General features: G+C 45.0%; 1 protein-coding gene across 3 annotated transcripts in view; it reads left to right on the top strand.

Moving 5' to 3' along the window:
- Nucleotides 1-27,657, top strand: part of furinb (furin (paired basic amino acid cleaving enzyme) b) — a 73,374-nt gene that overhangs the window by 15,939 nt on the left and 29,778 nt on the right. For all 3 annotated transcript variants that reach the window (XM_052060058.1, XM_052060060.1, XM_052060061.1), the window contains exons 3-6: nt 3,802-3,900; nt 18,562-18,657; nt 20,890-21,018; nt 21,099-21,175. In XM_052060058.1, the coding sequence (XP_051916018.1) occupies nt 3,802-3,900; nt 18,562-18,657; nt 20,890-21,018; nt 21,099-21,175 (401 nt within the window). The remainder of the gene's footprint in view (nt 1-3,801; nt 3,901-18,561; nt 18,658-20,889; nt 21,019-21,098; nt 21,176-27,657) is intronic.

Here is a 27,657-nt window from a genome sequence, read left to right as displayed (position 1 = left end):
AGCACAAGTTTTATTTAGAAACATTTTACACATTGCCAATTCGCATTTTATCCTCATTCTAATGACAGGAGTTGCACTTACTAGTGAAGGCATCAACTTTACCACGCCCCAAAGACAGTTATAGCTTGAAGTCAATTCTTGTTGGTTTTGTGGCATCACCTCATAGTCGACTATTCAAACATTTTTGTCATTCAATCCGAAGCTGCTAATGAAATTCCCCCACACAAATTATTCCATTAAAAAATTGCAATGAGCTTTCAAATCTTTGGCCGGTGCTTTTATGGACTTGGAAACAGTTGCGATTCAAAGCACGTTTGTTTGTAAAATACCTTGAAGCATGATGGTGTTGACCAGGTGGAGAGAGAGAGCTAAATAATTTAGTTGAGAACTCCTGAACTTGAAAGAGTAACTTCTGAAACGGTGCAGTGAGTAGTTTCGTGTGAAGTTAGCCTCTAATGCAAGCTCATAACTTCCTTGGAGCCGTACACTCTTGGTCTAATGAATACATTGGCATGAGAAGTATTAGAAATACGTTTGCTCCACAGAAGCACCACACTAGCGCAGCACAAATCAGCCTTCTGTCTCATCGCTATTAACGTTAATGTCGATGTCATTCTTATCACGGGTCAAACCTCGGTCCTGCATTATTCATTGTTACGTTTCCTTTAATGTGTCTTTTTTTTTCATTATTTTAAGACTCAAGGACGTAGCCCATGTAAAAATCTAAACAACTACTGAGGGTTTTTAGTTCAGCACTTGCAACGTAGAAAATGGCTTTCATTCTCGTGAATATTTAAGGTTGTAAGGGTAGTTCAACATTCATGGACGACTGTGAAAGATACAGTAAATCTCAGTTTGCTCCATTAGCAGCCTAAGGTGTACCGCGCTTATTGTGTGGATTATATTTTTGACAGCCAGCGGCTTGAATCAGTCATACACATGTGGTATATATATTTTTTTAACATGCTCATCCTGAGTTATTGCAACACACCATATAATCATGGATGTGTTCGCTTGTCATTCAAATTGGTTCATGGTTTGGTGTAAACGTGTGTGTAATGTTTCGGGTTGCTGTTTGCTGCAGTGAGTGACTGTAGACACCATGTGAAGTAAAGGTAAATATTTCCTTTTACTTTTGCTATGCTTAGTTAAAAAAGAAAACAAATCTCCCTGCTCCTCAAAACTGATGCAGATAATGATAAGCATACATTTTTGTATACTAAAAATATATTTGTTGTGCATCTTAAAATAATAAAATCCCGCTTACTCCTAATGTAGCGGGGACATCGGATGATATTAAAAATTTATATTTATATATATTTATATATATATATATATATATATATATATATATATATATATATATAGACAGAGAGAGAGAGAGAGGGAGAGAGAGAGAGAGAGATGCAGACTGGATCTATCTTTGTGTGTACTGTATTACATATTAAATGAGTCATTTCTCTACTATGCAATGATCTTGAAGACAAAACAATAGAAGTTGCTGGATTTGCATTCATCATTAACTGCAAATGATCATCATTTTTTAATTGAATACAACTTTATTTTCAAATGTGCTGTAACGTACAGTATCTGTAACATACAGCACAGATGAAATTTCTTCCCTTTTAGTTTGTATTCATTACAGCTTTCTCTTGAGAAAAGGAGCAATTCCATCGGAGTGCCAAATAGATTTGTGTGCTTCGAAGGAAATTTATGACTTCTTTCATTGCAAAGTAATAAGGGTGCTTTACTCTGGTATGATTTGTTGTCAGGTCGCAATTTTAATTCAAAGCTAGCTGGACATCTGGCGACTTTCTCTCAGTGCTTCCAAGTGAGGCTTCACGCCTCCAGTCTGGTCAGCCAGCCTGTAGCCCCAAGAGAGCCTTTCATCTCCTGTTGTCTCCTCTTCTTTCTCTTCATACACATCCATCCTTCCTGGTCTGCCTGTCAAATCTTGCAACTCACTCCTCTCTTCCATCCCTTCTTTAGTCCCCTTCTGCCTCTTCTCTTCTGCTCCACTGGGCAGGGAAGGTGAGTCAGTCCCCAGTGGTACCTCTGTACATATTGCAGTGTTTCTTCATGAAATAGAGAGTGGTTTCTTCTGAAACCCCATGCAATAATTGCTTTCTTTCAATTTACTTTTGCTTTGATCTTTTGGTGTATTATTGCAACCTAATTTTGTCATCTACTGTCATTTCTCAAGTATTAAAAAAAATCTAATTAAAATCAGTGGCGAATACTAAACATGGAAAATGAAGGTGAGAAAAAACATTGTGTAGATATATTCTGGTACCTAGAGCATGTGAAAAACACTTTAACTTAATGAATTCCAGCCATTCTATAGGATTTTGACTTATTTAAAAGGTCCATGTATTATTGTGTTCTTTTGTGATGTAAAAATGTAGCCTACCTAAAGAATCATGATACTCTTTTCTTTAAGCGAAAAAAAAGTGTCTTCTTCCATTCTTTATCAATCAGCATTAGAAAATAGTTAACTGTTCTCAAATTTCCATTTTTTGAGGGGGAAAGAAATGGAGAAAAGGACATTTTTATAAAACCGTAATTTCAAGGATAGCACCACAGTTTTTTTTTTTTGCTTTTGTGACATCTCAAACATCTAAATAAGACATTCCTTCTACTAAACAACAAAAAAACACAACAAAAAGGCTTTTGATGGTCAAATATTTATCTGCACTCTATTAAACTGATGAAATGAACTATGAATTGAAGTGAAACAATGAGTTCAGTGAGTGTTTGCGCATGTATGTTTGCATATGTAAGTGCATTTTACTTGCAATTTCGTGCACGTGCATGTGTATGTCCCCTTCACCCTGCAATTCATTCATATTTTTTGGATACAAAATTGCCCTGATGCAGGGGCACACGGCATGTCTTAGACCGCATTCTGGTTTCAATTTGCAAAGGCACCTTCGCTGCGGTGTAGCTTTTGCATGAGTTAGATGATGTTCATGTACACAAAGCGTCTTTTGATGGCTTCTTGTTATTTCTGGGAGGACAAAAGCGTCCTGCTACTTTCAGCAACTCGATCTCCCTCGTCATGATGGAAGACTGGTTTGAATGCACTCTCTACTTTTCCACAACTTCGCCCATGCATCCTTCCCGCTCTACTTGTTCTGTAGCCTGAACCTGGCTGATCTCTTACAGCCGCTGCCACATGGTAGACAGATTTTAAATGATTTCCATTGCAGACAAGCCCGATCCTTAGTCAGAGGCTGCTGCGTAAGATCCTTCTGCACTCTAAGATGCAAAAAAAAAAAAAAAACAGACAGGAAATGACCTATAAATACATCATGGGTACGTGGTCATAGTGGCTTTTCTTTACGTATTCGTTTGGCATCGGGAATAAAAGATTTTATACCAATATTATATGTAATGTCTAATGTCATAAATGTATTTTAAAAAGAGATCAAAGAAAATTTAAAAAAATAAATTGTTAAATTGTTGCAATTCACAAAAAATATTCAAAATTGTTTCATTCATAAGTCTCTGAAAGTGTAGTGATGCATTGACCTGATTGTGATACAGTCAGCTTGGGTTCCCACTCAGTGGCAGTCTGAATGTGAGTGTCAGTGGTTGTTCATCTCAACATGTGCTGGGCGACTGCCTGGTGACCGCTATCGTGTGGAATCCATCGTTCACCTGAGATCAGCTGGGATAGGCTCCAGCACCCCCGTGACCCTGAACAGGACAGGTGGTGTTGAGAAATGAATGGAACATGTACTGTATGGCAACAGACATTTTCCTCTCAGTTTATCTATCTCTGTTTCTGTATTTGTGTAGGTTTTTGGAGATTATTATCACTTCAGACACCAGGCTGTGGAGAAGAGAGCTTTTTCTAGACACACAGGGCTGCACATCAGACTGCAACGAGATGCACAAGTAAGACTTTTCCAAGCAATCACAGCTAATTACTGAGGCCTAACGTCAATTAGCATATGCATAATTTGAAGAAAAAATTAATGTTGATGTGAAGGACAGCTAATCTTAATCAGTGTCTGGCAAGTCACACTGTTGACAAGAATCGTCCGTGTTATTAGGATGAAAATGGGTTTAATGTAACATTTTAGCCTTGGAAATGTTCACCAAGATTAAAAATTAAATGTAACATTAGCCAGAAATGTAATCTTTACTTTTAACGGTTTTTAACTGATTCTTTCTTATGTAACCTGTGTTATATTTTTCAATATTGTATGACAGTGATAATGAAAGTACCGCTTTAATCCTGCTTTATGCTCATCCATCAAATTTTGACTGATAATTTCTCATCAAGAATTTCAGCCACAGCATTATCAGGAAGATGCTGCGGGGGTAAAAACATTTATGTAATATTCTCCACCATTTGGATGTAAGTGAAAAAGCGGCCAGAAATAACATTTACGAAAAAACCTGTGAGCTCTCCTCCAGACTAAGCTGGCTAGTTGCCCACTGCTCCTCCACTCTAGGTCAAGTGGTACTTATGATGTGAGTGTGTGTGTGTGTGTGTGTGTGTGTGTGTGTGTGTGTGTGTGTGTGTGTATATGCACAAGTAAGACTTTTCCAAGCAATCACAGCTAATTACTATATATAGTAATATATATATATATATATATATAGTTATATATATATATATATATATATATATATATATATATATATATATATATATATATATATATATATATATATATATATATATATATATATATATACACGTGTATATATATATAAAACGTCCTGGGTACAACGTTAAACTGCATCCAACTGGTCCTCCAGGTTGGGGGTTGGGTGTGAGGTTAACAACCTCACCTTGTAAAACAAAAACCTGTTCACTGGCTGCCTTGTAGGTTGGGTCTCTTTAGACAAAGGCTAGGAGAAGGCAACTCTGAATCCAAATCCCCCTGCTGCCTCGCAGGGTCTGCCTCTTAGGCATTGGCTACGGTGGTACACCCTACCAGTGTACCCGGAGTGGAGCCCCGACAGGCAGGGTCAGACACGCAGTCAGCGACCCTGGCAACTCCTGCAGCAGACCCGGTCCCAAGTGTATTGGTTTATCCTCTCCCTTGGGCTCCGATCGGTGACGCCGAGAGGGGGACACTACAGCCTGGGCAACTCAGTGTCTCCATATCCCCCGCCCAAGCCTTCGACGCGCACTGGAGAGTGGTCTCCACCGAAGTCGCAAGACTTCGTAAAGCAACCACGGGAAGAGGTAGTTACCGGTTCATTAGAGCTCCGGCCAATTGGCGTGGAGCCGGATCGCCAGGGGCCTCGTCCGACGGTGGGAGGAGTCATCGCACTCCATTGGCTAGCTACCGCCCGCCCAAAACTGGGCAGCCCCCGGTCAATAGGGTGCTAGCCCGTCACACTCGCCTGCTCTACTGGGTGCGTAGAGAGCAGGGGAAACCCGGAAAGCGAGTGCCTCCATGCACCAGGCAAAACACGCAAGAGAAAGAAGTCCCCAGCACTTCGCATAGCAAGCTGGAACGTCAGAACTATGTGCCCCGGAATGTCCCCCGACCCGACTCAGATCACTGACCTAAGAAAGACCGCCATCATTGGGAAGGAACTGGCCCGCTTGAACATCGATGTGGCCTGCCTCCAGGAGACACGCCTGCCAGACAGCGGATCTCTCAGGGAAGAAAACTACACCTTCTTCTGGCAGGGTCGGCCGCAGAAGGAACCGCGCCAGCATGGCGTGGGCTTCGCAGTGAGGAACTCCCTGCTCCACACAGTGGAAACACCGACCGGCGGCACGTCCCGTCTCCTCTCCCTGCGCATGAAGACCACAGCAGGGTATGCCAACATCATCTCAGCCTACGCCCCCACCCTGACGTCCTCCCCAGAAGCCAAGGATGAGTTCTACGAAACTCTCGAAAATGAAGTGAGACGTATCCCCAAGACCGAACTCCTCCTGATTCTCGGCGACTTCAACGCACGTGTGGGGGCCGATTGGCAGGCTTGGCCCTCTTGCCTCGGCCCACATGGAGTTGGCCGACTGAACGAGAATGGCCAACGCCTCCTCGAGCTGTGCTGCTACCACAGCCTCTGTATCACCAACACCTTCTTCGCAGGCAATGACCGCCACAAGGTGTCCTGGAGGCACCCTAGATCCCACCATTGGCACCAGCTGGACCTAGCAATTACAAGAAGATCCAGCCTTAACGCCATCCTCCACACGAGGAGCTACCACAGCGCAGACTGCGACACCGACCACGCCCTAATCACCAGTAAGGTGAGGCTGCAGCCTCGCAGAATCCACCACGCCAAGACCAAGGGTAAGCCGCGCATAAACACCTGTGGCACTGCCGACCCGGAAAAGGTGAACTGCTTCTCCACTACATTCAGAGATAAGCTGAAAGAGAAATATGACCAGCTCAGAAACGCCATCTACGACTCCGCAATGCTCGCCTTTGGGAAGAGAGTGCGGAAAAACGCAGACTGGTTCGAGGCGCACTGGCTAGAAATGGAGCCTGCAACAGGAGCCAAGAGAAAGGCAATGCTTGAGCACAAGAACAACCCCTGCCCCAACACCCGAGACACCCTCCGTGCTGCCAGGAGTAAAGCCCAGCAGTTAGCCCGCCGTTGTGCTAACAAATACTGGCAGGAAATCTGCATGGAGATCCAGTCAGCTGCTGACCAGGGCAGGACCAGGAGCATGTATGAGGGGATCAAAACGGCAACGGGTCCATCATGCAACAAAACCGCCCCTCTCAAGTCCAAGACCGTTCACACGATCCAAGACCAAAGTAGGCAAATGGACAGGTGGGTCGAGCACTACCTAGAGCTATATGCAACTCAAAACACCGTCGCAGGAGCAGCCCTTAACTCCCTGCCTGACCTTCCCCTCATGGAGGAACTGGACAGCGCACCCAAGCCTGACGAGCTTGCGAAAGCATTCGACGCTCTAAACAATGGCAAAGCACCAGGCCAGGATGGCATCCCCCCTGAGGTACTGCGGCATGGGAAACACACGCTCCTGCAACCGCTGCACCAGCTTCTGAGCCTCTGCTGGGAAAAGGGCCACATCCCCCAAGACATGAGGGACGCCTCCATTGTCACCCTCTACAAGAACAAGGGGGACCGCAGCGACTGTAACAACTATCGGGGCATCTCTGAAACGGCTTCAGCGCCTCGCCTCACGAGTCTACCCCGAATCGCAGTGTGGCTTCAGGGCTAAAAGATCCACAGTGGACATGATACTCTCCCTTCGGCAGCTTCAAGAGAAGTGCCGCGAGCAGCACCTCTGTTCATTGCCTTCGTTGACCTGACCAAAGCGTTCGACCTGGTCAGCCGGAGCGGGCTATTTCAAATACTGGAGAAGATAGGCTGTCCACCAAAACTGCTCACCGTTATCCGCTCCTTCCATCAAGACATGCAAAGCACAGTCCGCTTCAACGGCGCTACCTCCCAGCCATTCCCAGTCAGCAGTGGAGTGAAGCAGGGGTGCGTCCTTGCACCAACCCAATTTGGAATCTTCTTTTCCATCCTCCTCCAGTATGCCTTCTCCGACTGCGAAGAGGGGGTATACCTCCGCACACGGCAAGATGGTAGCCTCTTTAACATGGCAAGACTGCGCGCCAAGTCTAAAACCTACAACATCCTGGTAAGAGAACTACTGTTTGCAGACGATGCTGCCCTCACTTCCCATAGTGAGGTAGGACTCCAGCACTTGGTGAACAGACTCTCGTGTGCGTGCAGGGACTTCGGGCTCACGATCAGCCTAAAGAAGACAAATATACTAGCCCAGGGAACCACCGTCGCCCCCTCTATCACCATCAAGGACACGCCGCTGCAAAATGTCGACTCCTTCACCTATCTAGGCTCAACCGTCACATGTGCAACAACACTCGACGCCGAGATCAGCTCGAGGATCGCCAAGGCTGCCGGTGTGATGGCGAAGCTGTCGAAACGCGTCTGGGAAAACAGCCTTCTCAGTGCAAAAACCAAGGTTATGGTGTACGAGGCCTGCGTCCTCTCCACCTTACTATACGGCAGTGAGTCATGGACCACCTACGCTAGGCAGGAACGGCGACTTAACACCTTTCATCTACGTGCCCTCCGGCGGCTGCTGCGCATCAGGTGGCAGGACCGGATTCCAAACACCGCGGTCCTCCAACAAGCCGGCCTCCTAAGCATCCAATGCACCTTGATGAAGAGGAGGCTCCGCTGGATCGTCCATACCTTCCGCATGGACCCCCACCGGCTGCCGCGGGAAATCCTCTATGGCGAGCTGCTTGAGGGACGCCGGAGTGTGGGCCGGCCCCTGCTGCGCTACAAGAACAATGTCAAACGTGACCTAAAGGCGGTCCGGGTGGATCCCAACAGATGGGAGAGTGCAGCAGCAGACCGAGCCACCTGGCGCAACACCATCCGCATCGGGGTCGCCGAGGCTGCGGCGGAGGAGCAGGACCGGGCCTCACAGAAGCGGGCAGCGAGAAAGTGCCGCGCAGCTGCTCCACGCACCACCCCACCATCCTCAACATTCATCTGCGTGAAATGCCAGCGGGAATGCCACTCAAGAATAGGGCTCTTCAGCCACTCGCGCTCATGCGTCCAGTACAGGACCTAATCCCCCCCTACGCGTTGACCATCGCCTTTCGAGACGAGGATGCTATAGTAATATATATAAAAAAAAAAATAAATCCTCATCTCACCCCTCGGGTGGTGTCCGTCCCTCATTCAGCTCGGGTCCTCTACCAGAGGCCAGGAAGCTTGAGGGTTCTGCGCAGTATCCTTGCTGTTCCCAGCACTGCACATTTCTGGACTGAGATGTCCGATGTTGTTCCCGGGATCTGTTGCAACCACTCATCTAGTTTGGGGGTCACTGCCCCGAGTGCCCCGACCACCACAGGCACGACTGTCACCTTTACCTTCTAGGCTCTCTCCAGCTCCTCTCTGAGCCCTTGGTATTTCTCGAGTTTCTCATGTTCCTTCTTCCTGATGTTTCCATCACTAGGGACCGCTACATCCACTACAACGGCTTTCCTCTGCCCTTTATCTATGATCACGATATCTGGTTGGTTCGCCATTACCATCTTGTCAGTCTGGATCTGGAAGTCCCACAGGATCTTCGCTCTGTCATTCTCCACCACCTTCGGAGGTGTTTCCCATTTTGACCTTGGGGTTTCCAGTCCATACTCCGCACAGACGTTTCGGTAGACTATGCCAGCCACCTGATTATGGCGTTCCATGTAGGCTTTCCCTGCCAGCATCTTACACCCTGCAGTTATGTGTTGGATCGTCTCAGGTGCCTCTTTGCACAACCTACACCTTGGGTCTTGTCTGGTGTGGTATATCTGGGCCTCGATGGCTCTGGTGCTCAAGGCCTGTTCCTGAGCAGCCAGGATGAGTGCCTCTGTACTGACCTTCAGGCCAGCCCTCTCTAGCCACTGATAGGACTTCTTGAGATCAGCCACTTCAGTTATGGTCCCGGTGGTACATCCCGTGTAGGGGCTTGTCCTCCCATGATGGTCCGTCTTCCAGCGCCTCATCTTCTGTTCCCCATTGTCTGAGACATTCTCTGAGTAGGTCATCCGTTGGAGCCTTCTCCTTGATGTATTCATGGAGCTTGGATGTTTCATCCTGGACAGTGGCTCTCACACTCACTAGTCCCCGGCCTCCTTCCTTTCGGCTTGCGTACAGTCTCAGGGTGCTGGATTTGGGATGGAACCCTCCATGCATGGTTAGGAGCTTTCGGGTCTTAACGTCCGTGGTCTGAATCTCTTCCTTTGGCCACCTTATTATTCCTGCAGGGTATCTGATCACTGGCAGGGCATAGCTGTATATATATATATATATATATATATATATATATATATATATATATATATATATATATATATATATATATATATAATTAGAGCTGTCAAATGATTAAAATATTTATTCTAATTAAAAATGCAACTGTCATAATTAACTCAAATTCACAAAAAATTAATCGTGACTACTGACGCATTTTTTATCGTTTCTGAATTTCCTTTTCTAATTTTTTGTCCTATTTTTCCCCATTTTAATACTCTCATCAACATGGAATCATGAATCAGTTTTCTATGTGCAAAATTCAAATATTAACTGAAATAACAACTTCGATTTTCAATTTTACATGAACATTTTTCACTTGGAGCAGTTATTCACACATAAATCTCTCACACAATATTACTGTCTATCAATAACAGTGAAAAAAATATTTTGTCACACAACAGCTGCTTTAACAGCTCCATCCATCCATCCATCATCTACCGCTTATCCGGGGCCGGGTCGCGGGGGCAACAGCTTTAGCAGGGAAGCCCAGACTTCCCTCTCCCTAGCTACTTCTTCCAGCTCTCCCCGGGGGATCCCGAGTCGTTCCCAGGCAAGCTGGGTGACATAGTCTCTCCAGCGTGTCCTGGGTCTTCCTCGGGGTCTCCTCCCGGTGGGACATGACCGGAACACCTCACCGGGGAGGCGCTCAGGAGGCATCCGAATCAGATGCCCAAGCCACCTCATCTGGCTCCTCTCGATGTGGAGGAGAAGCGGCTCGACTCTGAGCCCCTCCCGGATGACTGAGCTTCTCACCTTATCTCTAAGGGAGAGCCCGGACACCCTGCGGAGAAAACTCATTTCAGCCGCTTGTATCCGGGATCTCGTTCTTTCGGTCACGACCCATAGCTCGTGACCATAGGTGAGGGTTGGGACGTAGATCGACCGGTAAATTGAGAGCTTCGCCCTTTGGCTCAGCTCCTTCTTCACCACGACAGACCGATACAACGTCCGCATCACAGCAGACGCTGCACCGATCCGCCTGTCGATCTCCCGCTCCCTCCTACCCCCACTCGTGAACAAGACCCCAAGATACTTGAACTCCTCCACTTGGGGTAAGATCTCCTCCCCGACCCGGAGGGGGCACTCCACCCTTTTCCGACTGAGGACCATGGTTTCAGATTTGGAGGTGCTGATTTTCATCCCAACCGCTTCACACTCGGCTGCGAAACGCTCCAGTGAGAGTTGGAGAGCCCCGTTTGAAGGAGCCAACAGCACCACATCATCTGCAAAAAGCAGGGATGTAATACTGAGGCCCCCAAAACGGACCCCCTCAACGCTTCGGCTGCGCCTAGAAATTCTGTCCATAAAGGTTATGAACAGAATCGGCGACAAAGGGCAGCCTTGGCGGAGTCCTACCCCCACTGGAAACGATTCCGACTTACTGCCGGCAATGCGAACCAAACTCTGACATCGGTGGTATAGTGACCGAACAGCCCGTATCAGGGGGTTCGGTACCCCATACCCTCGAAGCACCCCCCACAGAACTCCCCGAGGGACACGGTCAAACGCCTTCTCCAAGTCCACAAAACACATGTAGACTGGTTGGGCGAATTCCCACATACCCTCAAGGACCCTGCTAAGGGTGTAGAGCTGGTCCACTGTTCCACGGCCGGGACGAAAACCACACTGCTCCTCCTCAATCTGAGGCTCGACTTCCTGACGGACCCTCCTCTCCAGCACCCCTGAATAGACCTTACCAGGGAGGCTGAGGAGTGTGATCCCTCTGTAGTTGGAACACACCCTCCGGTCCCCCTTTTTAAAAAGAGGGACTACCACCCCGGTCTGCCAATCCAGAGGCACTCTCCCTGTTGACCACGCGATGTTGCAGAGGCGTGTCAACCAGGACAGCCCCACAACATCCAGAGCCTTGAGGAACTCCGGGCGGATCTCATCCACCCCTGGGGCCTTGCCACCGAGGAGCTTTTTAACAACATCGGTGACTTCAACCACAGAGATAGGAGAGCCCACCTCAGAGTCCCCAGGCTCTGCTTCCTCCAAGGAAGGCGTGTTGGTGGAGTTGAGGAGGTCTTCGAAGTACCCTGCCCACCGGTTCACAACGTCCCGAGTCGAAGTCAGCAGCGCCCCATCCCCACTGTACACAGTGTTAGTGGTGCACTGCTTCCCCCTCCTGAGACGTCGGATGGTGGACCAGAATTTCCTCGAAGCCGTCCGGAAGTCGGCTTCCATGGCCTCACCGAACTCTTCCCACGCTCGGGTTTTTGCCTCGGCGACCACCGAAGCCGCGGTCCGCTTGGCCAGTCGATACCCGTCAGCTGCCTCTGGGGTCCCACAGGCCATAAAGGCTCGATAGGACTCCTTCTTCAGCTTGACGGCATCCCTTACTGCTGGTGTCCACCAGCGAGTACGGGGATTGCCGCCACGACAGGCACCAACCACCTTACGGCCACAACTCAGATTGGCCGCCTCAACAATAGAGGCACGGAACATAGTCCACTCGGGCTCAATGTCCCCCGCCTCCCCCGGAACATGGGAAAAGCTCTGTCGGAGGTGGGAGTTGAAACTCCTTCTGACAGGGGATTCCGCCAGACGCTCCCAACAAACCCTCACTATACGTTTGGGTCTGCCAGGACGGACCGGCATCTTCCCCCACCATCGGAGCCTACTCACCACCAGGTGGTGATCAGTTGACAGCTCCGCCCCTCTCTTCACACGAGTGTCCAGAACATGCGGCCGCAAATCCGATGATACAACTACAAAGTCGATCATCGAACTGCGGCCTAGGGTGTCCTGGTGCCAAGTGCACATATGGACACCCTTATGTTTGAACAAGGTGTTCGTTATGGACAATCCGTGACGAGCACAGAAGTCCAATAACAAAACACCACTCGGGTTTTGATCGGGGGGGCCGTTCCTCCCAATCACGCCCCTCCAGGTATCACTGTCATTGCCCACGTGAGCATTGAAGTCCCCCAGCAGAACAATGGAGTCCCCAGCAGGAGTACTCTCCAGCACACCCTCCAAGGACCCCAAAAAGGGTGGGTATGCTGAGCTGCTGTTTGGTGCGTATGCACAAACAACAGTCAGGACCCGTCCACCCACCCGAAGGCGGAGGGAGGCAACCCTCTCGTCTACCGGTGTGAACCCCAATGTACAGGCACTGAGCCGGGGGGCAATGAGTATGCCCACACCTGCTCTGCGCCTCTCACCGTGAGCAACTCCAGAGTGGAAGAGAGTCCAACCCCTCTCGAGAGAACTGGTACCAGAACCCAGGCTGTGTGTGGAGGCAAGTCCGACTATATCCAGTCGGAAATTCTCTGCCTCACATACCAGCTCGGGCTCCTTCCCTGCCAGAGAGGTGACATTCCATGTCCCAAGAGCTAGCTTCTGCAGCCGAGGATCGGACCGCCAGGGTCCCCGCCTTTGGCTGCCGCCCAGCTCACATTGCACCCGACCCCTTTGGCCCCTCTCATGGGTGGTGAGCCCATGGGAAGGGGGACCCACGTTGCCTCTTCGGGCTGTGCCCGGCCGGGCCCCATGGGTGTAAGCCCGGCCACCAGGCGCCTGCCAACGAGCCCCACCTCCAGGCCTGGCTCCAGAGGGGGGCCCCGGTGACTCGCGTCCGGGCAAGGGAAACTGAGATCCATTAATTTTACTCATCATAAGGGGTCTTTTGAGCCGTGCTTTGTCTGGCCCCTCACCTAGAACCTGTTTGCCATGGGTGACCCTGCCAGGGACATAAAGCCCCAGACAACTTAGCTTCTAGGATCATTGGAACACACAAACCCCTCCACCACGGTAAGGTGACGACTCACGGAGGGGGCTTTAACAGCTCTTTTTATGGAATCAAAACAGTGCAATATAACATTATAAAGTGCACATCTAAGTAAGTAAACTAGTACTCAGCCTATAGTGGGTTTAAGTCAGGCTATGTTGATTCTGTTGAGTCCTTCTTGCGCAGAAGTCTCTCTACGGTTTTGTGTAGACATCATTTCGGATGACGACACTTGGTTCGATGACAACACTTAAGACGTTTTATTTTCGCTAGGTCACTACCACTGCACCGCTGAACTCTCGAGGTGCCACAAGCGCACCGTCACTGTCAGACGAACACAGAGAAGCTCCACCCACTTTATTTCTATGGACACGGAACACTGTAACCTTCCACACAAAATAGTTCCAAACAAGTAACAATCTCGTCAGTCAGTGTATTCGACAGGCTACCTGCTCTTTATTCACCAGAGGCTCATCAACCTTGTCTCTTATTTCTCTCCCGAAACAGTGTTTTCTCCCGCTTGGTGTACCTTAGCCTTCTCCACTACGTACAATCTCTGTACACAGCTTGTAATGGAGGCTCTCGCTGGCAATCCGTAGTGGAGACGTTCGATGCAATGCGAATTATTTCAGCTTGAGTCGAGCTATGGACAATGTTTACAGGCTTGCATGCAGTAGCCATACATTTAGCTGTGGCTTCAGCAAATTTGTTCTTCGTCGTGTCATCCATTTTCTTCGCTTTGAAATGATCCATAGCTGTCTGTCTGAGACGAGGGGGCGGAGTACTCACGTCAACTGTGTGCTTGGCCATTAAGTGGTATTTCAGACTCGAAGTGCTATGATGATAGCTCAGTTTACGACTGCAAAACATCCAGGTAACTTTGGTCTTGTCAGTGGAACTATCTGGCAACTTTTTAAAAGTAAACTTTCCATTCATAAACTCTAAGTATCCGTTTTCGGTGTCTCGCGCTGCCGTGGCTGGCTAAACAAACGTGCGTGGACCTGTGCAGCACGCTTGTTGTTTTGTTTCTAGTTTATTTATAGAGCAACGTGACATCCGATGTGACGTGTGCCGCGTTAACCTCGCGAGAAAAAATGTAATCCCGTTAAAATTCATTTAAATTAATGCCGTCAAACACGCTAAACTGACAGCTCTAATAAATATAGATAGATAGATAGATAGATAGATAGATAGATAGATAGATAGATAGATAGATAGATAGATAGATAGATAGATAGATAGATAGATAGATAGATAGATAGATAGATAGATAGATAGATAGATAGATAGATATACACACACACACACACCTGTACTGGCGACACTATTGCAAGTACTTCTTTGCTTTTGGGAATACGTTCTGGCACCCACAAAATGTGCTGGTTGTCAGTGAATTTTGCATCTCAAGAATGATTGAAACTGGCATCGCTGTGAATGGGCATTGAAGCTGCCACGTTGTCATATAGGTTTGGATGTTTCGCAGCGCGTCCTTGCACAGAAATTTGGGCAACTTCACCCTGACTGCCTTCTAAATGTTGCTGTCGACGGCTTGCGTTTGCAGATCAGTCACTATACTGGATTCCTTTACAGGTGAAATACACATCTAGCAACTTTTCTCAAAAAAAATTCTGTTGCTCAATAACATTTTGTCTGGCTACAAGTCTGCTATCTTGGATGTTTTTCCATTTTGTTGCTTTATTTTTTTTACTGTGCTAAGCGATCGCCAATGGTACAGCGCTTCTCATTTGGTCAAATCAAATCTCCGTCTTAACAGCATCTCCGATTGGCTAGGCAGGGCAATGCATTAAAAAAATGAAATACGGTTTTGTGAAGTAATGGGCACATTTCTAGGATGTGAAAAGCCAGGTAGTAAATTTATATTATTTCCAATTATTCAATGAAGGTTTTACCTCCCACCTTTTACTGGGTCATCAAACGACATGATAAATCCACAAGGCCCACGGACGCTGCTGTCGTGGGTTCACAGTGTTATGGCCATATGCAAACCAGCTGTCAAATATGCATTTTTGGAGTACTTAATGTTGTGGCTCTCTCCCGACCCGTACACACACGTGCGCGCGCACACGCGCGCACACACACACACACACACACACACACACACATACACACACACACACGCACACACGCACACCAACTGTGGTTGGAGTGCAACCATAAAACAGTGGTCCCCAACCAGCAAGCGACAGGGCACTTTGCACCGAGCCGAGCAGATGAAAGCCTTACAGTTCGTCCGGGTTTTGCGAATTTCTCTGTTGTGAGACAAATAATGGTTTTTCTTCTTCTTTTTCCTCATTATTTATTATCTTAGGCTAAAAATATTTTCTTTTGAAAAGAGAACGGAATCTCTTTGTTACTTCAGTCTCTGACAGAATTTTGCTGCATGACAAGATCCTGCGGTAATCGTAACGGCTGTGTAAACTAGCTAAATGAGTAAATACACAGATAATAATAATAATAATAATACATTTTATTTGAAAGCGCTTTTCATCACACTCAAAGACACTTTACAAAAGCTTAAAACACAGGATAAAAACGTGCATTTAAAACAAGCATACATAATTTACAAAAGCACATTTAGATGAACAAAAAGAAAAATGTGTAAAAGAGATTAAAAGGTACTAAAAGCATTGCGGAACGGGTGAGTTTTAAGGGATGATTTGAAGGTTTGGAGGTCAGTACAGTTGCGGATGTGTTGTGGTAGAGCGTTCCAGAGTGTGGGGACGGCGACAGAGAAGGCTCTGTCCCCCCAGGTTTTGAGGTTGGTCACGGGGATGGCAAGGAGGTTTGTGTTTGAGGAGCGGAGATTGCGGGAAGGAGTGTATTGGTAAAGAAGTTCGGAAAGATAGGAGGGGGCCTGATTGTGAAGGGCTTTAGTAGGTGAGTTTAAATTGAATACGCTGGGGAACGGGGAGCCAGTGGAGGTTTTTAAGGATGGGGGTGATGTGAACACGAGTCCGGGTGTGGGTGAGTAGGCGGGCGGTGGCATTCTGGATGTACTGTAGTTTATTGAGGAGTTTGGAGGTTGTACCGTAGAGAATGCTATTGCAGTAGTCAAGGCGGGAGGTGATGAAGGTGTGGATGAGGGCTTGAGCAGCGTTGAAAGAAAGTGATGGGTGGAGACGAGAAATGTTTTTGAGGTGAAAGAAAGCAGTCTTGGTGATTTGGGTGATGTGTTGGTCGAAAGAGTGGTTATTATAAAAAAAAATCACGCATGAAGCCCGCTCTGCACAATATGCGGCAGTTAGCTTTTGATTTAGTGTTATGGTGACTTACTCGTGATGGGCAGATGAAGTCTCATTGGGTGTATGACACATTTCACAAACTGTGTCGAAACTGTGCTGAAACAGTGTTTTTTTCATGGCAACATCTGTTGAGGTCATTGCATGCAACTTCATTGAAGACCGGAAACAGATTTATACACAGTTCACTCACCTGTTTTTATGAAGAAACATCAGCTGCTTTCACATCTTTGGGCCGATGCGATTGCACCGTTTACAAACCATTTCTCCTGCTTCTGAGAAGACTGGTTAACAGGGCACTGATGATGATGACGCACATATAAATTCAATGCCTGTCTGTATATGGTAGGGTAATGTGTACCGCAGTAATGGCATCAGCAGTGACATTGTCTTCTACAAGGCTAAGTGGCTGACAGTCTATGATGATCATATTCACAATGACCTCATCAATGGCTTTCTTTATGAAAGTACCGCAGTTCATCATAAGCATGTCCGCCGGTTCTTCCCTCTCATGCCGGGCACGATAACGCTTCAGTATTGTGGAAGTGCTCCTGTTCCTGCAAGACAGCTCTTGGGAGCAAACCCTACATTTCAACTACAATAGAAAATGAAGCGTAATCCGTTTAAACCGAAGAAAGAAATTAGAATGACCCAAAAGAAATCGGATCACTCATCCAAACAATAACAGATAAATCATTTACCGTGTTCACTGTCGTCATATCAACTTGTCTTGAACCGGTTCCAGCAAAGCCTTGTAGAAGGCAACAGACACATTTTTGGAGGATTAAAAATGCTCAACTTTGAGCTGGTTTAGTGCATCTCTTCTCTGTCTTTTATGTGCTTCTTTGTGTCTCTTACTCTGCTCTGGCATGCTGACATGCAGCATATTGTCCCAAGTGTATAATCAGAAAGTAGAAAATTAACCCATGAATGTGAAGAAACCTTGTGAAGAAAAATAGTTTTCCCCATCAGAATCTAAATGGCATTGAACATTTACACATCCTTGAGGATCCAATTGTCTCGCATTCATGGTGAGTTCAATCCAACAAACCCCTTGACTTCTGTTTGGTTACTGGTATCCCCAAAATATGAGCGTGATTGATTTCTCTTCTGGAACTCAGCAAAATACCTTTGCCTCTTTCACCAACATTTTCCATCCCGTTTCTTCTATCTTCGTTTTGCATCTTGCGGTGCTCTCCCAAATTCACCTTAAATTCAAAACCCTCTTTTAAATATACCGTCTGGATTTTTTTTGCGTGCAAAGCCGTGAAGCAGACTGTCATCCTCCCTGCCGATAATTGGCCAAGACTTTATACAAATGGTTCAGTCATCTCAGAAGAACTCGCTGCTTGTCTGAAGCTTTTTCTATACTGTACTGGAACTTACCATGACAGGGTGGGGTGGTGGGGGGGAAACAACGTTTTGCAGATGTGGGTTGCATGAAAAATTTCAACTCCTATCTCTTGTCTCTCATATCCACCGTTTGGGTTTGCAGCCATTTTTACACCTGTTGCATTCGGTCAGACAAAATTTCATGCCTGATCGCAATCTTAAGTCATGCGAAATACGCCCACCAAGGGTGTGAGCAATCTTTCAGAGTTTACATGCAATTTAGCTCCCGCTACTTTTAAGTCAGGCCAATTGCACACAGCTGGGGCTCGTGTTTATCCCCAGCTCAAGTTTGATGGCGATCGCAATAACTTCTGACATTCGAGTCCAATAACGTCAAAATGATGGGTGTCTGTGCTTGTGTGTTTTTGCACACCTCAGGTTCTGTGGGCAGAGCAGCAAGTGGTGAAAAAGAGGAAGCGGAGGGATGTCTTTGAGGCACCAACAGACCCCGATTTCCCCAAGCAGTGGTACCTGGTGTGTAATGATATCTCATATGTGTGAAGTCTACCCACGTGTAATGCTTTCTATCTCTAATCAGCATCTCAGTCATTACTACTTGAATGGGTAGAACACTCGGACCACTTTTTTTTAATTGCGCTTTTCACTCGTTGCAGATGGGTGTTTAGGCTCCTTGCGAAGAAATTTGATAGGCACCGTATTTGGTTTGAACCGTCGTTTGTAGCCTGACGCACCACTGAGATTTCTCAGACGAGAGCACAGGCGCAGATCTTATGACAGCCGGACTCTTCCAAACGCATCCTCCCACTGTTTACTTTACTTTCTCTATTTAGGAAAGTTTTTGGGGGCTTAACTAGCTTTCTTTATTCCCCCTTGATTGGAAATGACATCCAAAATAGACACAGTGTGGTATCTTCACTCCTTTTGCCAATAATAGCAGTTGTTTGGAATTTTTGGGCTTTGCTGGAACTTTGCTGCAACTCTCTGCCACCTGATCTGCTCAATTCAGACTCTCTCATTACCGGTACATTTAAATCCAAATTCAAAACATAGCTTCATTACCCAGTGTTTTTTTTTTTTCCTCGATTTCATCTGTTTGATTTATGTACAGTGTCCTTGATGGTCTTGAAAGGCACTGCCAAATTTAAATGTTTTTTATGATTATTATTCTCATTGTTATTATTAAAACATTATTTTCATGATTAAAGCCTTTGTTTTAACTCTTCAGTATTATTGACTGGCAACCAGTGCAGGTTGTACACCAAGTAGTAGAAAATGAAAAAGAAAAAAACAATGTTTTGCTTGCTTAAGTCCAGTGAACGAGTGAATCTTTAAATGACGTTTGAAATCGTAAAATGTTGAGAGCTCATTAAAAGAGTCTGCATTCAAGTACTTCTTGATGCTGGATGATCTTTATTAGATTGAAGTTTTGTTGTTGTTGTTATTTTCTTTTAAATCATTGTAACCTGCACAATGATTCACTGCCTGGGAAAACTTCAGTCTTCACTTTCTGAATGGAAACATATCATGTGATTTCTCATGTTTGTCACTTTCCCAAATGATTGAATTTTCACCAAACTTGACTTGACTTGGCTTCACTCGGTGACTCACACTGCAGTCCTGTTTGTGAACCACATTGAGTAACGGGCGAGTTTTGCTCTCCGCCCCCTTGCCCCAAACCCCATTTTATTTGTTAACATATTCACCCATTGAGTCATCATCATTGAGGTCTGCATTGTGATGCATCATCTATTGTTCCATTAATACGTTTCCCTTCTTAATTTTAATTCTCATCTTTATTCTTAATTTCTTGCCAGAGTTTCCCCCTTTAAGATAATCAAACAAATGTAAATATCAGAAAGGGATAAATCTAAGGAAACATAAAATGCAGTTTTTAAATGGTGATTTGATTTACTAAAAGAGAAAACGATTCAAAGCTATCCATCCGTATATAGGAAAAGGACTCGGTGAGAGCTATTCTCCACAAATTGAAAAAAAGCATGGAACAGTGTATGGAATCAAAATTACCCCAAGAGCACAGTGACTACTTGTACATGAGGTCACAAAGGAACCCAGGACAATGTCTAAAGAGCTTCTGGCCGCCCTTGCCTCAGTTATGAAGGTCAGTGTTAATGACTCAACAATGAGGAAGAGGCTAAGTCAAAATGACATCTGTGGTCCAAAAAAAGCATCCAGTGTTAAAGCAATTCTGCAAGGAAGAATGGGCCGACATTTCTTCACGGTGTTATGAAAGACTCATTATTTGCTAAAAACAATAAAGTTGATCAGTTTGAACCATGAAATCTTGTCTTTGTCGTGGATTCAATTGAATATACAGTAGGTATATTCAATGATGATTTGCAAATCACTGTTTTTATTTAGGTTAAACATAATGCTAAGGGTACCTCAATCAGTTATTTGGTTTGGAAGGTAATCACTTTTTCACACAAGGCCCTGTAGGTTTGGACTTTTTTTTTCTTCCTTATTAATCAAAACCTTCTTTTTAAAAACTGCACTTTGTGTTTACCCGTGTTGTCTTGTGAAATCAGGAACAGAGCAAACATTTTTTCACACAACTTTAAGAATTGATTATTTGCCCCACCACAATGGGTCACATGTAAAATGTGAATCAGCCTGTCAAAAATCTTGTGTTGGCACAAAATTAGATATTGGTGTAAATCCAGCCAAAAAGATTTCGATTCTCACATCTTGTAATGTTGAAAATTAACATCTTATTGTCTTCTCCAGTCCACTCTGACTCATCAAGACTTAAATACCAGAGTAGCTTGGGCTCAGGGCTACACTGGAAAAGGTATTGTGGTGACTATCCTGGATGACGGCATTGAAAAAGACCACCCGGATCTTATCAACAATTATGTTAGTGAAGAGAACCTTTCATTATTAAGATACCTCAAAAAACATCCTGAGCGTTATAACCTTTGTTCTTTGTCTCGTAGGACCCCGAGGCCAGCTATGATGTCAATGACGGAGACGCGGACCCCCAACCAAGATACACTCAGCGTAATGAAAACAGGTAAGGAATGCCGTGAATTCCCCAAATTGCCCAGGCATTGGTTTAAACCCTCCCCTAAATGAAAAAAGTGAACATGTGCATTTCACAAGTGCTAATAAAGAGTACAAATTAGCTTGAAAATGTCCGTCTGATCACAATGAAGTTTGAAAGTCCTGCTTGGTTTACACTCCTAAGTCTAGAAATTATAAACTTTCCTCACTTCCACACAATTCAAAGCTTCTGCAACATCAAGGCCCCTCGCAGCTGTTTTGGCACTGATTTGAATCAATCCTTTGATTATTGCATTCATAAATGTTTGCTATGCTTCAATGTTGTGCATGAAGCACCTGCAAAGAATAAAACCTAAATCTTAATCGCACTTTCTTGTAATGTAATTCTGCTCTGCTTTGGTGTAAATGTGAGGTCATACTGATGTTGGACGAGAAGGTCTGGTTCTCACTCTCCTCTCAAAACAATTCCAAAAGTGTTCTATCAGGTTGAGGTTAGGACTCTGTGCGGCCCAGTCAAATTCATCCACACCAGATTTTGTCATCCATGTAGCAATTCGATTTTACATCACTGAGATCTATTGGATCAGGATGGGCTAATATTTTGCATTTTTCTGCAAGACTTGAAGTCATTGACTGTAATATCATAATTTGCGAATCAGAACATAATCGTGTTTATGTCGTGTTGTTGTTTAGGACCTTTTAAATATGATTTGGGGTTTTTTTTCTTTTCTCATGAAAGCACCTACACTTTTGAGAAGTGATCTTGTTTCTTGTCAACACCGTGAGGTTGAGCAGTCATGCAGAGAGCCAAGCCATTTTTCTCGGTGAGAAAGTACCTTAATATCATACTGTCCGGCTGACAGAACTAAGCATCACCGTGGAGGGGATTACTCACAGCCTCTGATTCAGCTCCCCGATGGAGCCAGACCATCACCTTGAGATGATACACATACATTAAATCAGGGGGCTGACATTTTCACTCACATGCTCTCTATGTACTTAAAGTACTCTTAAGTTTGACCATTAAATTAAAAGCAAGGTGTTGACCATCGTGAGCAGCTATGATGTTTGGAAGATCTGTTAAAAAAAAAAAGTCTGCAGTGATTGAGAGCAACACTAAACACGTGCGAGTAAACAACAACCCTTGCAATCGGATTTGATGAGCTAATTCACAGTAAGGAGGTGGGTGCGTTTTTCAGGAGGTTTTTCAGGCTGCCAGTTTGATTAAAACACATGGACACAAAGGTTGTTTTCCTGTTTTCTAATTAACATGTCAGGCTCTGTGCTTCATGAGTCGGGAGTTTCGACGGATATTCTTGGAATGGAGACAGGCTGAAAGCTGGTTGTGGTTTGTCCCAGCTGGTGAACTCGATGCTCTCAATCATAATCATGTTCCCCACCTCACCCAACCCCTTTTGTCTCCGTAATGTCAGTGTGATGTTGATTGTACTGCATGTAGTCAACCTGAAGCAGCAGATTGCAGAACTTATCCTCATCAAGTGTGAAACGACTGCATGTGGTTTCTTCAATGTTTTTAGCCTAGGAGAGAATAATGATGGGCTGTGGTGGATGTCAGACAAACTCAGGTGTACAATGCACTACTAATCACCTGTAGTCAGTCATTGCAGCATTTCTCACTTGAAAAGATATTTTATGAATGGAAGAATGTGAGGTAATACTGTGCTGTGCTCAGTGAGATTTTCTTTATCGTTATGCTGCACAAAAATGACAAACATCCCATTCATGGGTGTCAATATCATGCATTACTCATTTTTAAGTGCAAGCCCCATCAAAATGATATATTTTGTCTCCGACCTCAGTGCTACCCGAGTGATAAAGTTGACTGATTCAGAGAGTAGAACATCTGTCACAGTTCAATCTGAGGCAACCATCAGTCGCTTGGATAACTGCCGCTGAGGGAATCAAACGTGGCTATTTTGGTTGTAAGCTGTAAGCTTTTGACCATTATTATGTTTTTTAAGGACCTGACCGGGCAGCATTCTGCATAGCAACTTTCATGATGCTTGCTAAAATCTCTCCCAAAATTTCACATTCTCATTTGTAATAAATAAGAATTATGCTGTAAGCATGTTCTTGTTACCACCCCCCAAACAATAGATGAATAAACCATTATTCTTGACTTATTTCAGTCATAACGGCCCTCCATCGGAAACTGTAACTAAAATCTGGCCTGTGACAAAAATGAGTTTGACACCCCTGCCATTCTTTATCAGAAGAGAAAACGTTGAATTTATGTGTGCAGTTGTATCAAACCTCACACAATTCAGACCTGGATTTTTTTTTAAAAGGATTATCTTTTGTTTAGCATGCTAGAGAAAGCAATTTTGTGGTTGGTGTGACAATATCCTGACCCCCAATCTAATCCTTTGGATGGATCTGTTTTAAGATGCAAATGAGCAGAAAACAGCAACGCAGTGGGTCACACCATTGAATAGACTCCCCATCGAAACAGACTTGAAACAAAAGCCAAAATGCCAAGAGACAGATCCCTACAATTAAGCCAAGCATGGCTAAGCTGCCAGCGACATTTGGTCATGCTTTCATGCATCCTACTCAAGAGTCAAAATCCAACACAAATGGGCATACATGTGACTGTGCTGATCCACCAAATTTAAACTAGCACTTGAACGCTCTGCATACACAGCAAATGATATAACCAGAGCTTCACCCACTGGAACTAATTGGCTTTCCTGTACAAAAATTTCAATAAATACAGACCTGCAATGGACTGAAAGAAAAAACATTGTTTTGCTTTTGGGAAAAGCAATTCTCAGTTAACATCAAGTCCTGTCAAAATGAAATTGTGCATCTGTTTGAAAATGGTCCTGTAACCACGTGTGCATGTCATCCTCATAAAATGGAGTACTTGATCCACAGAAAAAAACATATCTATATTAATTCCAATGACTAATTAGTCTTCTGTTATTCCTACAAAACACATAGAAGTACACAATAATTATTTCATTATTGAGTTTCTTAATTTTCTCGGGAGGACTATGTGTGACGGTAACGCGCTGAAAAGGCACACTTCAAAATAAACCTTAGCATACCAAAGAATACAGAGATGTCAATGCCTGGGTTCGCTTATATTTTGAACTTATTCCCCGGCAGCGTGTGGTGGCGTGGCTACTGTCTTCAGTCCTTGTTGTGGCCAATTTACATCACCGTCACAAAACTGTAGCCACCGGTGTCAACACAACGCCATCACAAAATCATGTTCAATTGCTAATTAAGTATGCACTAAATAAATAAATAGTCTGAGAAGTGAGACAATTTCATTTGACATCACGTCATGGTGCGGTCTCCTCTGATCTCGATATTTTGAAAACTAACAACAAATGGAAAATGGAGATCAGTCGCCTGTTCACTTTGCACATTTTCACTGGTATTTTCACAGGTAACAAGATAGCGGCGCCGTGTGATGTCGTGGCTAACTACCCTCAAATGTGGCTATGAGATTTTTATACTGTTTCACCCCATTGGCTAAAAGATTACGTGACCCAGCGCCAATCCTGAAAAGCAAATGTCTTTTCTCCTTGCATTTTACTATTCACAAAACAAGTCAAAACTAGTCAAACAGCTGGCTCTGGTCTTCACACAAATGTTCAACAGATCCCTGGAGCTGTGTGAGGTCCCATCCTGCTTCAAACAGTCTACCATCATCGCAGTTCCCAAGAAATCGGCAACATCGGAACTGAACGACTATAGGCCTGTCGCCCTGACGTCTGTGGTCATGAAGTCCTTTGAACGCCTTGTGCTGAACCACCTAAAGAACGTCACTGGACCCCTGCTGGACCCTCTCCAGTTTGCCTACCGGGCAAACAGGTCTGTGGAAGACGCAGTCAACATAGGTCTGCACTACATCCTCAAGCACCTCGACAGCACAGGGACCTACGCAAGGATTCTGTTTGTGGATTTCAGCTCTGCGTTCAACACCATCATCCCGGAACTCCTCACACCCAAACTACTACACCTCGGTGTGTCCCCAACGATCTGCCAGTGGATCCTCAGCTTCCTGACGGGACGGACACAACAGGTGAGACTGGGAGCAACAACATCATCAATACGCACCACCAGCACTGGAGCCCCACAGGGATGTGTCCTCTCGCCACTGCTCTTCTCTCTCTACACAAACGATTGCACCTCAACAGATCCAGCTGTCAAACTCATAAAGTTCGCAGACGACACCACGGTAATCGGTCTCATCAATTACGGCGACGAGTCTGCGTACCGCCAACAAGTGGAGCAGCTGGAGCTCTGGTGCGGCCGACACAACCTCGGGCTGAACACGCTCAAGACTGTAGAGATGATCGTGGACTTCAGGAAACATTCTTCTCCTCAGTTGCCCCTCACACTATCCAACTGCCCTGTGTCAACCGTCGAGACCTTCAAGTTCCTGGGAATCACAGTCTCAGGACATGAAGTGGGAAGTCAACACCATCTCCATCCTGAAAAGGGCCCGGCAGCGGATGTACTTCCTGAGGCTGCTGAGGAAGCATGGCCTGCCACAGGAGGTGCTACGACAGTTCTACACGGCAGTCATCGAATCAATCCTGTGTTCTTCCATCACGGTTTGGTTTGGGGCCGCCACAAAAAAGGACAAAATCCGACTTCAACGGACAGTTAGGATGGCAGAAAAAATCGTTGTCACCGCCCTACCCACTCTTGAGGACTTGCACACTGCAAGAATCAAGACAAGGGCTCGGAAAATCCTCCTGGATCCCCCGCACCTTGCCCACCACCTTTTTCAGCCACTCCCCTCAGGCAGACGCTACAGATCCATGCGCACCAAATCAAGTAGACACTTAAACAGCTTCTTCCCTCTAGCCATTAACTCCTTAAACAGTCACTGACATAGTCACTCTTCTTGCACCACAAAATGGTACTACAAAACTACTAGTATACTCTAAAATGGTTCAATGATTTTGTTGTTTACGATGATACTAGTGCAGCGTGTTATACCGGAGACAAATTCCTTGTGTGTTCTACATACTTGGCCAATGAAGATGATTCTGATTCTGATTCTGATTCTGATTCTGATTTAAAACTAACATCATATTAAGCAGAAACATGAATTTATTAATGTATCACGGCCAGATATGATGTTTGAAGCTGCAACTTTCTGTTGAAAAGAAATGCCTCCCTGCATTATGAGTCCCAATTTGGCCCTTGATTACGTTCAGTATATAGTTAATGAAGGAACGGTCAAGTCGCTATTAACATTGCATGAATACATTATGAGACAAGCCAACTGGCAGTAAAACCTCTAGACGGCAATTGTAGCATTTAATTGCGCAAGTGATGTATAACACCCTCCAATATGCTGTGCCATTATGCTTGTGGAAGGAAGACAAATCTGAATGGGCATGAATAATAAGCCCTGACAGAACATTCATTTGTCTGTTTTATGGTCACTTTTGCACACAATATACAGTGTAGTTATTGACTGCCTGCAGTCTAATAAACGTGATGAATGATTTATGAGGAAGATGACTTGTTTTTTTCTGTCTTATGCTTTTTATGTTGTTGTGTTGTCAATACTTTCTGAGCCTAATTTGTTAAGGTATCCAAATAGTGGGCCCTAAATTGCCTGTTTACTCACTCAAGAGATTGTGTGCATTGTTGGCAACAAGTGTCAGAGTGACAGAGACCGCCGTATTTTAAAGGTTTTTCGATTGGGTTTCTGATGCGTTTCGGCATGGAACATTAGGGAGAGCACCTCAAGCGCAAAATGAAGTTTATAGTCATGGAATTGGATGTTAGTGGAAGAGGCAAAAAAACAAAAAACAAAAAACAAAATCTTGGCTCCGATAATTTGAAGGAAGACGGCAACATCATAAAAGCCATGTTTTGTTTGATTAAACTCGCTCTGAGTACTGAGTGCATATTAATAGGAAGTGTCACTTCATCCGTTTTGCACTCGGGACAGCATGCCAGAAAAGAGTTCTGGGATAGGTCAGCATCAATTTTCATAGTGTGTTGAAATGATGCAGACACAAGGAAATCCAAATGTAAAAGTCCTGGGATAAATAAAGTTTTCTGAATCTGAAAGGAGTATTTTTATCGATGATATGGTTTGACTCCAAACGAGGGATGTTCTGATCGATGGCTGAAAATCATCGATATTTGTGTGAAAAAGGGTGTGATCGGTGAACTGGATCAAAGCCTTTTAAGGCTGATCGATTACCCTATGTATCTAATTGCTCTGTTAAGGGAGTGACAAACTTCTCCAAAATATTTCTCACATATTTCTATTAAGTCTCAATGTAATACAAGAAGTATTAGGGATGTTACTGTTTCTACATTCAATTATTTTTGTTTTTTTAACAGTAATGCATGACGTATCACCAATGATGTCGGGGAATTGACATGAATATCACAATTCTACACACAACTTAAAATTATGTTTTTTTTTTTTTTTTTGAAAGGAGGGGAAAAAAACCTGATAAGTAATGACATGGGTTTTCTCCG

The sequence above is a fragment of the Hippocampus zosterae genome, chromosome 3 (assembly GCF_025434085.1).
Source record: "Hippocampus zosterae strain Florida chromosome 3, ASM2543408v3, whole genome shotgun sequence".
NCBI lineage: Eukaryota > Metazoa > Chordata > Actinopteri > Syngnathiformes > Syngnathidae > Hippocampus > Hippocampus zosterae.
This window is presented reverse-complemented; position numbering and strand designations above follow the sequence as displayed.